At 32.4% G+C, this 11,422-nt stretch overlaps 1 protein-coding gene across 2 annotated transcripts; it reads right to left on the bottom strand.

Annotated features, from left to right (window-relative positions):
• Positions 1–4,086: 4,086 nt before the first annotated feature.
• LOC120171158 (tobamovirus multiplication protein 1-like) lies at positions 4,087–9,560 on the bottom strand. Of its 2 annotated transcripts, XM_039178929.1 has the most exons (13): positions 9,291–9,560; positions 8,350–8,400; positions 7,870–7,903; positions 7,276–7,362; positions 7,116–7,167; positions 6,694–6,871; positions 6,516–6,611; positions 5,894–5,954; positions 5,294–5,358; positions 5,075–5,149; positions 4,906–4,978; positions 4,530–4,699; positions 4,087–4,420 (listed from the first exon to the last, which is right to left on the bottom strand). In XM_039178929.1, exons 1-13 carry the CDS (start codon positions 9,378–9,380, stop codon positions 4,397–4,399), a joined length of 1,056 nt encoding a protein of 351 aa, XP_039034860.1. In that variant the 5' UTR covers positions 9,381–9,560; the 3' UTR covers positions 4,087–4,396. The 2 variants fall into 2 exon arrangements, with proteins under 2 accessions (XP_039034860.1, XP_039034861.1); XM_039178930.1 differs by lacking the exon at positions 9,291–9,560 and having other exon boundaries at positions 7,276–7,316.
• Positions 9,561–11,422: the final 1,862 nt, after the last annotated feature.

Below are 11,422 nucleotides of genomic sequence, written 5' to 3'. Positions count from 1 at the left end.
AGATATGGGGACGTTGATTCATTCCACTGTTACTCAGGGAAGATTAAATCGAGGCAAACTTGTTCTGCTGTTACTCAGGGAATATCAAATCTGAAAAGAGAGGGATCTGTTCCGCTTCTTCTTGAGGGAAAATCAGATCTAGGGACCACTATAGCAAAATGGGTTTTTAGCGGCGTTTTTTGAACAAAAGCCGGTAAATACTCGTATTTTAGTGGCGTTTTTATATAAACGTAACTAAATATTGTACTTTAGTGTCATTTTTGTACAAACACCTCTAAAGACTCGTATTTTAGTGGTGTTTTGATATAAACGCCGCTAAATATTATACTTTAGTGACATTTTTTGAACAAATGTCGGAAAATACTCATACTTTAGTGGCGTTTTTATAAACGCTAAATATATTGTAGTGGCGTTTTTTAACAAATGCCGGTAAATATACTTAGTGGTGATTTTATATAAATGTAGCTAGAACCTCGTACTTTAGTGGCATAGTTTTAACAAACTTCGGTAAATACTCATACTTTTGCGGCGTTTGAATATAAACACGACTAAAGACTCGTACTATAGTGACGTTTGTATACAAGTGCCGCTAAATACTAGTTCGTTAGTGGCGTTTTAAGCACAAACACCACTAAATATTGTACTTTGGTGCTGAGGAATTTTTTTTTCTTGATAGACATTCGTGACATTTTTCTGATGAAACGCCGCAAAAGACTTTTACTTTAGGAAACACATCCAAAATAAAATCAGTAGCGGCGTTTACGGAGTAGCGTCGCAATAGGTAGCTACCTTAGCAGCGTTTTTTATTAGAAACACCGCTATTGAATACTATAAGGTGGCATTTTTTGGTGAGCGCCATGATCACCCTGCAGTTTAGTGGCGTTTTAATCGATCGTTACTGAGTAGTACTTTAACATATCGGGATCCAAATCCTTAATTTTATTCGATCGTTCTTCTTCCTTTCAACTCTTATCATAAATTCGATTGTGCATCACGCCGTCGTCGCCAGTCCGGTCACCAATTGCCGACCATCAGGTATGTCGCCGATTTCTTAGATTTAAAGATAACTTTTTTTTATGGATTTTATTGTTCGCAAAATTTTAGTTCCAGTTCAAGAAAATAAGATCTTTTTTTGTTGATTTATCCTCCCATTTTTCAATCGATCAGTGTTAGTTGTTGCAGAGAGACTGTTATGTTCAATTATGGTACAGAGTTTTAAATTGTTTCGTACAAGATGAGTGTGATCTTAGAAGTTGTTCATTTGTGGTTGTTTACTTGTTTCTGCTCGATACTCCTTTCATTTAGTGCCTGAAATTTGTATGTAATTTCATTATTCCATTGATCTGGAGAAATTTTTCTGAAGGGCCGAGACAAATGCTAATCTAAACTGTGCAAATGTAATTTCACTTACTACCACAGGTTTTGTAAACAGGTTTTTTATTTATAAGAAAATTATGTTTGGTTTTCTCTCATTTCCTTAACTGAATGAGCTTAAAGGTACACTATACATGTAATAAATAACATGTATTAGTAAAAGCATGTGTTAATTTGAATTCGTGGGTGAAACTATTTTAACAGGGACATAGATCTTTATTGTTTGGGTTGATTATTTTATGTCAAAAGGTGGATGGGTTGTAGTAGCATTTGGAAACCAGGCAAAAAAGTGTAACGGCATGCATATTAGAACAACATTTTATTCAGCCACAGCATTTTGGATCCTTAGCGTTTTTGAATGCTTCCGTCAAAGCTTATTGAACTGGAAACATAAGTATAACTATTATAAATGTCAGGTGTTATAGAAATAAAACTAAAACAAAATTGAAGAATTTATGCTTGGAATGGCGATTGCAAAAGAGATTAGCGTTGATGATGGGCCAAGTGTTGAAATTCACGCTTAGCAGTTCTGAATCTTCTGTATGAATGTTTAAGCTATTAATCGTATCATTTTAATTTCTAATTTCTTGGCATTTCCGAACGGTTAAACTGATGTTACCCTTTTTAGTCTTCTTTTACATGCACCCATTTCGAACCCTTAAGTATTCCTTATTATTATACCTGACCACCCGTTGTTTTCAGATTTGTTGAAGGAAGCATCGTAATTGATCTTTACTACATTCGGTGGGGGAGGAGACCATCTCACCACTGTGTTTCTTTTTGGGCTGAGACCTATGTTGTTTGCCAGTGTATAGTCTCTGCATTGACCTCGAACAAGGGTAATTACTTGTTCACTTCTCATAATGTCCCCGTTATGTATTCCTCTGTTTCTTGCGTACCACAACGCCCAAATACCTACTAAAATTTCGTTGAGCCTTTTACGAAGGTTGTTTTCCATCATCCAGCTGAGCCATTCCTTGAAGGATCACTGCAGGTGTTTACCAGGCCAAAGGTAATTCAAACCTCTCCATACTTGCTGTGCCAAGTTACATTCTTTGGTGATATGCTTGCTGGTTTCTGCTTGGTTTGAACATAATGTGCAAAATGGATCCTGTATCATATATCTGTTGTATAGGACTTGCTTTGTTAGAATGCCTTAAATTTAAGAATTAAAATTATAATTTTTTTAAATATACAACTATAACAATAATGATAATAAATTAAATTATATTTTTTTGAAAGTTAATGCTCAATTAAGGCATTAGACAAATTAAAAACGGAATCATAATCAAATTTCATTAAATGAAAATCCAAAGAAATAAATCATACACAAGTAGTGACCAAAATGGAAGAAAACAAAGCAGGGTTCTAGCACCTCGAATACGTAACTTTATAAGGACTCGTGCCCTAATTATACCAATTTTATTAATTGCCATATAGACACTCTCATTAAGTGTTAACGACAGATGACTATATTGAAACCATTTAAATAGTTCAGTGATCATATTTACGCAAATTTGAAAATGATGGTCATTTAGCGATCCGGCCCATTGTTATGTGATCATTTATTTAGTTTACCTTGTTTTTTTTATTAATGATTTGTTTTTACCCTAAAATTTTCTAAATTGGTTTCTTAGATATAATGTATCCTGTTCAACCTAGTCAACTTGTATTTCAGTCTCCTGCTTCCTCCCGTTTGGGGCTCGACTTTCATGTGCCACTAATATTAGTTTTCTTATAACGTCACACATGTTAGTTTGTTAGTTATGTTAGTTGACAGGGAGGGAAAAGGACCCAATATGGATTATAGAATAAATGTAAATCTTAAAAATACAGTTCAATATTTTTAAAGTATAACATTTATGATTACTTTTAGATTTCCAAATATATACTCAAAACTAGCCACAAAATTTTACAAACATACTTAAACAAATATAATAAGAAGAGCAAGTTATCGTACTATACTAACACATTGAACGAACTCTTCTCTCAGCATTTTGATCTACTAGTCCTCAATAATCAACTTTAAAGCCGATCTTTTTTATAATCAGCTATAAAATTGACTAACGTTTCTAGAATTTTTTATAATCGTTTAGTGTTGACACAAGTGGTTGAGATTCAAGAATTTGAGCTTGTAAGGCCAAGTTCGAATCCTACAACCATCAATCTGTAAATTCTTATGTAAATCCCAATTAAATCTTATGTATACACTGACCTTGGACTAGAAGAGCCACCCATGACGTAAACTTTTAGGCATCAAAAATCTTAATACGAAGATTTTTCTCCCAATTTAACCTAGGATAAGTCACCCTTTTACAAAATCAATCTAACGTACTAATGAAAGGTTTATTTATGTTTAGATTTTAAAAAATATTTTTTTGGGGTAAAATCATTTTTAATCATATGGAAATGGAAAAAAAAACTGAAATTAATTTATTGTGAAAACCACACGCGTTGGTGCTAACTCAATTTTCATTAACAATAGTGATTAAAATGAAAACATTTCTTAAGGTCAATGACTCCAATAAAATTTTAAAAGTTTGATGACCAAAATACAAACATCCTAAAAGTTTCATGATCATTAGTGTAATTTACACTTTTAACTTTTGACTTATTTAACAATGCGAATTTTGACCCTAAAAAACAATGCCAATTGAATATCTCTTTGCCTATTGTTTATCAGCACCAAAAACAAAATTTGAGTCGATAAATTGTTCAAGCTGGTGTTCAACCCGAGGATAAATTTACAACATAATGCCTAAGAATCACAGATCCTAAAAAAAAAACCACCAAATCATCTATTTGTTTCTATAACATTCATGCATCACCTACATATATAGTTCTTAAAATGATGTCAAATTATGGTGATAGAAACACGGTCATCTGAATCAAGAATGTGCCGATTAGTTCCGCCAAATGGAGACTGCTGCATCGCAAAATCTCCATCCCCTTTTCATCCTTGGAGCCAAGCCAGGAGAGAAACACAGAGGTCTATTCTGTAGTTGTTTGGATGAATAAATGCTTAAATTGGACTTGCTCTAGATACCTGCAACATAAAAGTAAAACCAGGTCTCGGGTTCATCATCCAAATACCAAGAATGAACGCTTGGAGAAAAGGCATATGACAGCGACAATCATCGTTATTTTCCTGATACCTGATTTCCCAAACTTGTTGCAGTAGCCCAGTACTGATGGTGATGAGGCCTTCCTGCTGGTCCATAAGTGATAAAAGTTGTTGCTATTGGCTGCACTTGCCTATTACTTGTAGACGGAGCCGGCAGCTCTCTCATGAACCATAGTCCAAATGCGAAGGGGACTGATGAACCTGCCGATAGACCTTAAAGATTAACTTTTTATTATACAAAATTAAACAATATTTGAACCGTTTAAAGTAAAGATGAAAGCTAATTCATTAAATATTTAATTCAAAATGTTTAAAGCCAAGTACATGAGTTATATTTAGTTTTAGTTTGCTCAAATCCGTATCCAAGCAGTTGTATAAACACAGTCTTCAAAGACTGAATGAAATACCTAAAACATAGTGCAAAATAAGAATAGGTGCTTCTACGCCATTGATCTCCTTTGGATTCCAATGATGAAAAAGCTGCCAACAGAAAGAAAAAACTTAACCCCATGCCCTAGTTCAGGAAAAAAAAAAATCTTAACTTCAAGTTGAGGTCTTCAGTTATCAAATACTTACAGGAAGATCCATAAGAACAGCTATTAAAGAACTCGATGTGAAACACAAGACCGAGACAACTGCTAAACCAACCACCTGAAAAAAGTGACAAGCTTCTAGAATCAACCAAAATCATTTTACCACCAAGTTCTCAATAATTTGTTTTTAGCATATTTAAGCATCAAGAGTTCCATGCATACAAAAAGAAGGCTAAATGAAGAATTGGTAACAAGTGCAAACCTTCTGCATTTCAGACGAAGCTCTCTCGGAGCGGACTCTCCTTAATTTAGAAAATAGAAGGAAACCTGTGAACAGATAAAGAAAAAAGTTCAAGATAGAATCAAAACGGCTAAAAGGAATAAACAAAATGATGGTGACAAAAAGAACTGTTTAGGAAAAGTTTAGTGCAACCATTAAAGATCTTGCATCGTTATTCTTCGTTAGGTAATTTCAGTTCATCAGTGTATGATTTATGTTACAGATTTTAGTTTCTTTTTCAGAAGCACTGTAACTTAATTAGGAGTATGTTACTCGGAATATTGAATGTGGCCATATATCCAACATTGGAATGTTTGTTTTTTTTCTAACTTTTCCAGTATCTGCCATCCAGAGAGTCCTTAGAGGATCATATCCTTATAACCATGTACAGATATGTATTAACATGGTTACTTTAGGAAAAATGAAGAGTCACCATGAATTCCAAGGAAAATTCCTTAAAACCATCGAATAACTGATGCAGCATAGCCCATATCGACGGGGGAAAACATAACAACTAATAAGCTGTAAAAAGCTCGAATCCACGCATATGATTAACAAACATTAGAAAGAAGTCATTCTCACCATAGCAACCAAAAGCTCCACCCATTAAAAGCACTGTTGTGGCAAGAAAATCTATATATACCTGCACAAGAAATTGCAGTTATGGACCAATAGCTACTAGTCACACTGAAAATATAAACGTTATCTACTCCGGATGTAGAACTTAGTTCCCACGAATCATAAGAAGTAGAGAAATTCGGCGTTCACAATTTCAATCTTGAGTGAACACCATTTTCCGTTTGCTACGATGCTGCCAAAAGCACCAAGGTCAACACATGCTTAAAAAAACGTTAACATTGGATATCTTAACCTATTGAAGATCTTCTAAAGAAAGAAGGATAATCGAATATACTGATAAATTCCAAGAGCAGGAAGTTAAGGTATCAATCATAACTCGGATGTTAACAGTATATTCTATTAAATAAGCTTAACCTAAACTGATGCATATTGGCAAAACCACAACAAGAAAGAGTTGTGAGAAGGTGACTAACAGCCGAGCCTTAGGTTATTCATATGAATTCACAAAATTATTACCCTTATTGAGTTAAACAAACATAAAAGACTTAATACGGAAACATATCAAGGGATATTTAGATGTTTTAATCCCCACTGTATCATAATTTGGGAGTAATATGATCCATACCCGAGCAACTACTAAAGATTGACTAGAATTCTTCCCTGCACAAATCCGGATTATTGCAGCAAAGGCAATCATTATGAAGACATTGAGAATAATGACCTGGTGGGAGAATGGAAAGAAAAATTAATTAACCCACCTATTATAATATTGCATCATAAATAGAAATTATTCGTACGCATACCACAATGACAAATTTTTGTCTGCCACCAACATGAATGCCTTGGAATGAGCAACATTTCCGACAAATATCAATGTTTGACAAGCCTGACTTGTTCTTTGAACTTTCCAATAAAGGCTGTTGACTATTATGTTCTTCATCACCATCCTCTTCATCATTTGCCTGATGGCAAAGGTCGGCCCTATAAAATCATTGCCCATAAAAGCATATATGTACCTTATAAGTTACGCTACACTATTTCCTGGCAAAATGTCTCAAATGCAAAAATGCAGTTACTAGCACATCCTTCAAAAGCTTTCAAAGATCGCGGAAATATGATTCAAAATATACCATTGAGAAAAACATGATATTTCCCCCATGCAAAATCAACATGACAGGTTTTTCAAAAAAAAATAAAAGAACCATTAAGATGCGGTCCAACTTACCAGAAAGATAAGAGAAGAAGAAATGCAGCCAAAACCAGAATCTTGGGCAAGGCTGCAGGAATATTTTCACCGTTAAACCACAGACAGATCTCATATAAAATGGCTCTAGAAACAAGTACAAAAGGTAAAGAAAAGTTGTTGTCATTTGAGAGAAACATACCCATGAGAACAAAGCCACACACATTAGACCAGCAAAGCCACCTTTTGCATGTGCCAACAACCATGCACAAAAAATAAATGAAATAACCTGTAAGAAGACAAAAGAAATCTTAAGATAATTATCTTATGCAGAAAAAAATTAAACACTTCCGAAAATTTAGCTCATTTCCAAAGAAGGCTTAAAGGGGGTCTATGAGCTTGGAACTCGAGGAACTGTTAGGTTGAACACCGTGGTTTACCTCTTCTTGAAGAATTCCGGTTGGATACCAATACATAAAATCTATCGAAACAACCAAAGTTGGCATTGCAAAATATGCCAGTAAATGAAACTTATTCATAACAATTATCCTGTAAATTCATGTTCTTCATCTTAGAAGAACGCCGAAATATATCAATCAGTGGCCCATTTCTCATTCAAGGAAAAGTCTTACTTTATATTGTGGCTTCAAAACTATTAAAGTGATATCATTTCTAAAACACTAGATATAAATTCCAATTGGATCCATGCTACTTTTCTAATTTGATTAATACATTAGTAAAAAAAAAACTTCACTAGATAGACCAAAGCTTCACAACATCTTAGTTAAGCTCTTACCACAATTAGAGGAGCCTATCATGAGATGAAGAACCTGCAATTAGTATTTCGCTCCATCAGTATAGTTTCATTAAAAAGGACAAAAGAAAAACAGCGTCGAATTCGTTTTTAGAAGAAGTATTATAGATCGCAGACACACATAAAATTAGAATCATAGATATATATATGCCAAAGTAAATCCTGTGCTTTTATACAACAATCAGAAGACAAAAAATGTGAAAATTAAGCAATACAAAGCATGAATCAATTTGTGTATCGTCATAAAACGAATGGAAGTTCCAGGTTTATATTATGCGTATAGGAGGCTAAAGAAAGAAACAACTTGATACAAATGAGCTAAGTTAGTCGGACTTTAGTATTATAAAAGCATCATGAAATACTATGACATCACATACGCCTCTTGCATTAAAGAACAACATAAACAAGCACACGCAAATCAACCACAAAAGACTAGGGAAATAACTTGAAGATTTTGCTTACCTTTTGACGTGTCCACCCAACTTGTTGATTACGTAGGTGAATCCTACAAAGCTGATTAAACAAAGGCTAAATATGTCAGGGGGAAAAGTTCTGAAACATATAGTTAAGGAAGTGAACTCAAAATATGGATTTGTCAACTTCAGTATTTATTGCGACTCTTCTACTTTTATAATGCCTTTTAAGGTACGTCAAAAATAAATAAATCAAGTTAATTATAAACGCCCGTTGTTATGTGTCAAATTTTGTAATATGATTCTTCTAAAATCTGTAAAAGTAGTACCTGAAAGGCATATATATGTCTTACTGGTTCAACTAGAAGTTTAGAACCATTTGGGTGGGTGTGCTTGTTCGAAACAGATATGTATTCGACATGGTTACCGTCTATTTTCCCAAGTATTTCACACATTTGGAAGGCAGACCTCCATACCCATTGACATCAAATATGTACAGGACAACGGTTACTTCAAAGAGAATGAAGAATTGAAGCAAATTTAGCTTAATTTTATGCCAAATTTTATTTTGGGTCACTCTTTTTGCTCCTTAACATTAGAAAGGATTCATTCAAAGGCAACAAAAGCTCGGATTCAGAAATTTCAACAGAAAAAAAGCCAAAATCATCACTAATTTATACAAAAAAAATAAATAAAGAAAAATAAAGCATGAAATTTTCAACAGAATAAGCTGAAATGCACTGAAAACAAATCCAGAATAACCTTTTAAAACAACAATTTTCAAGCAATGCCTGTACGATTATAGCGGTTTATATTATTTTCCCTAACATTTTCTCAGTAACCCAGCAAGACCCAGATTTCCCAGTCGAAAAAAAATCATCAAATCCCCTTTCACAATAGAAATTAAAGCCCACATAAGTAATTAGATACCATAATAGAAGGTAAATGCATTAGCAAAGCAAAACATAAAAAGGGGAGCAGAAAACAGACCTGAAAGAAGGCAATAAATGCAAGAAGAACATCAAGGCAAAGCAGAAGGATATTCACAAGGAGAAGGTTGAAGGGGTAACACTTAAACATTGCTTTGATATACAAAGAATGATTTTTTTCTTCTCTTTCTTCGTTTTCCTTTGGTTTTGGACTCCCAGAGGAAAGGAAGTTAGAAAGCAAAGGAGGAGAAGATATGTAGGAAACTGAATCCAAAAATAACTTTTTTTTTGTATCAAAAACACACCCACTGACAGACAAATAGAGAGAACACACAAGATTTAGCTTTTTTTTTTTATTTTTTTAATGTTCCTGTGTTTCACAGGCAACGGCCTCTGTTTGACCTTTGGGGAACTCTCTTTAAGTAGCAATATATACGGCGATAATCACATGTACGGTCATATAGGAGCGTCTCTGATCTGATTTTTCGGTACTTTCACTGTTTGATTTTTGCTAATTATAATCAATGTACTTTGAATAAATGTGGTTTAGTTGAGTATTTTAGTCAAATTATAATGCTAATTGGATTCTTTTATCTTTAATATTTATTGTTTCTAAGATATTGGTAATTTTATAGAAATAATAAGAGGTATATTTGATTCAGTTTGACTCAATTTTTGAATAAAAGATAAATCAGATTGTTATTATGAGGTTTTCTAAAAATAAAACAGAAATTAAAACCGAATGATATAAAAGTTGAAATTTTTGGTTCGATTTTGCGAGTTTTAACTATTCTCCATTTTTTAAACCTAACATAAAAAATTCAAATTTCAAACTTAAACCGAATGCAAACACATAAATTTAAATTCTAAAAAAATATTAATGGTTTTAACTTTTAATAGTTTATTTATTTAAATTCATCTTATAATAAAGTTAAATAAATCTATTTTTCATAATTTATTTCTTTTTTTTTAATTTGATTTGAATTCAAACAGACGAATTTTATTTAAAAAAAGTCGAATCAAATTACAAAATTATATATCTAAATCAAATCAAAATTGAACTACAAATAGAAAACTTAAATCAAATCAAAATTGAACTACAAATAGAAAACTTAAATCAAATGAAACTGAATAATTTAGTTTGAATCAATTTTTCATTTTCCAGTTCTATTGTTCAGCCCTAAGAATGATATTAGTTTTTTATTATTTATGTAAATAAAATCCGAAACTATGTAGCGTCCAAAATCAACATGAGTTGGAATATATATATATATATATATATATATATATATATATATATATATATATATATATAATTTCATCTTTTATCTTTCATATTTTTATTATATAAAAAGTGTCCAAAATTATCAAATGTATATAGAATAGATATTTGGTATTAAAGAGTAATTAATATCATTTAACTTGGTTGAATCTCATGACTTATCGTAAATATTTTAAAAATAATAATTAAAAATCTTTACGGTTCACCGACCAAACTGGACCCAGATAGATGTAATGTTTATGTAATGAAAAATCAGCAGTAGAATTCATAACAAAGGGTTAATATATATTTTAATATTTAATATATATTTTTTTATTTAATTAGGTATTTTAGTTTAATTTTAAAGTTAATTTTTGTATTTAATTTTCTTTTTTTAATAAAGTATATAAATTTGATTTTTTAATTGGCTAAAAATCGCAAATATATGTTGGATTAAAAAGTTAAACTTATATATATATATATATATATATATATATATATATAAAGAAAACGAGTCTCATTAAAAACCCCTTCTAAGACCTATAAGGGGAAAAGAGTGACTTAGGACCTTGTATTGCCAGAAAAATCAATGGATACAACAGACGCAATATTCTCGGGACAAATAGGGTTAAAATACAAGGCATTTTCAGAACGAAGAGCCCACTTAGCCAAAGTATGTGCTACAATATTACAAGTTCTAGAAACAAAACACATTTTGAAATTTAAATTAGCATCTAAAATCCTACGAGCTTCTCAAAGATGATAACTCAACGTGGATAAATCCTTCTTCCGTTGAGACATCTTGTTGACTACAAGCATTGAATCTGATTCAAAGATTACATGCGTCCACCGATACTCGTTACCAAAGAAAGAGCAACATTCAGAAATGAATCTCCAAAATCCCAACTTCAACACAACCTGGTGACGATGCA

Source organism: Hibiscus syriacus, unplaced genomic scaffold, assembly GCF_006381635.1.
Source record: "Hibiscus syriacus cultivar Baekdansim isolate YM2019G1 unplaced genomic scaffold, ASM638163v2 tig00111812_pilon, whole genome shotgun sequence".
Taxonomy (NCBI): Eukaryota; Viridiplantae; Streptophyta; class Magnoliopsida; order Malvales; family Malvaceae; genus Hibiscus; species Hibiscus syriacus.
Note: the sequence above shows the minus strand (reverse complement) of the source record. Positions and strands in the feature narration are given on the sequence as shown.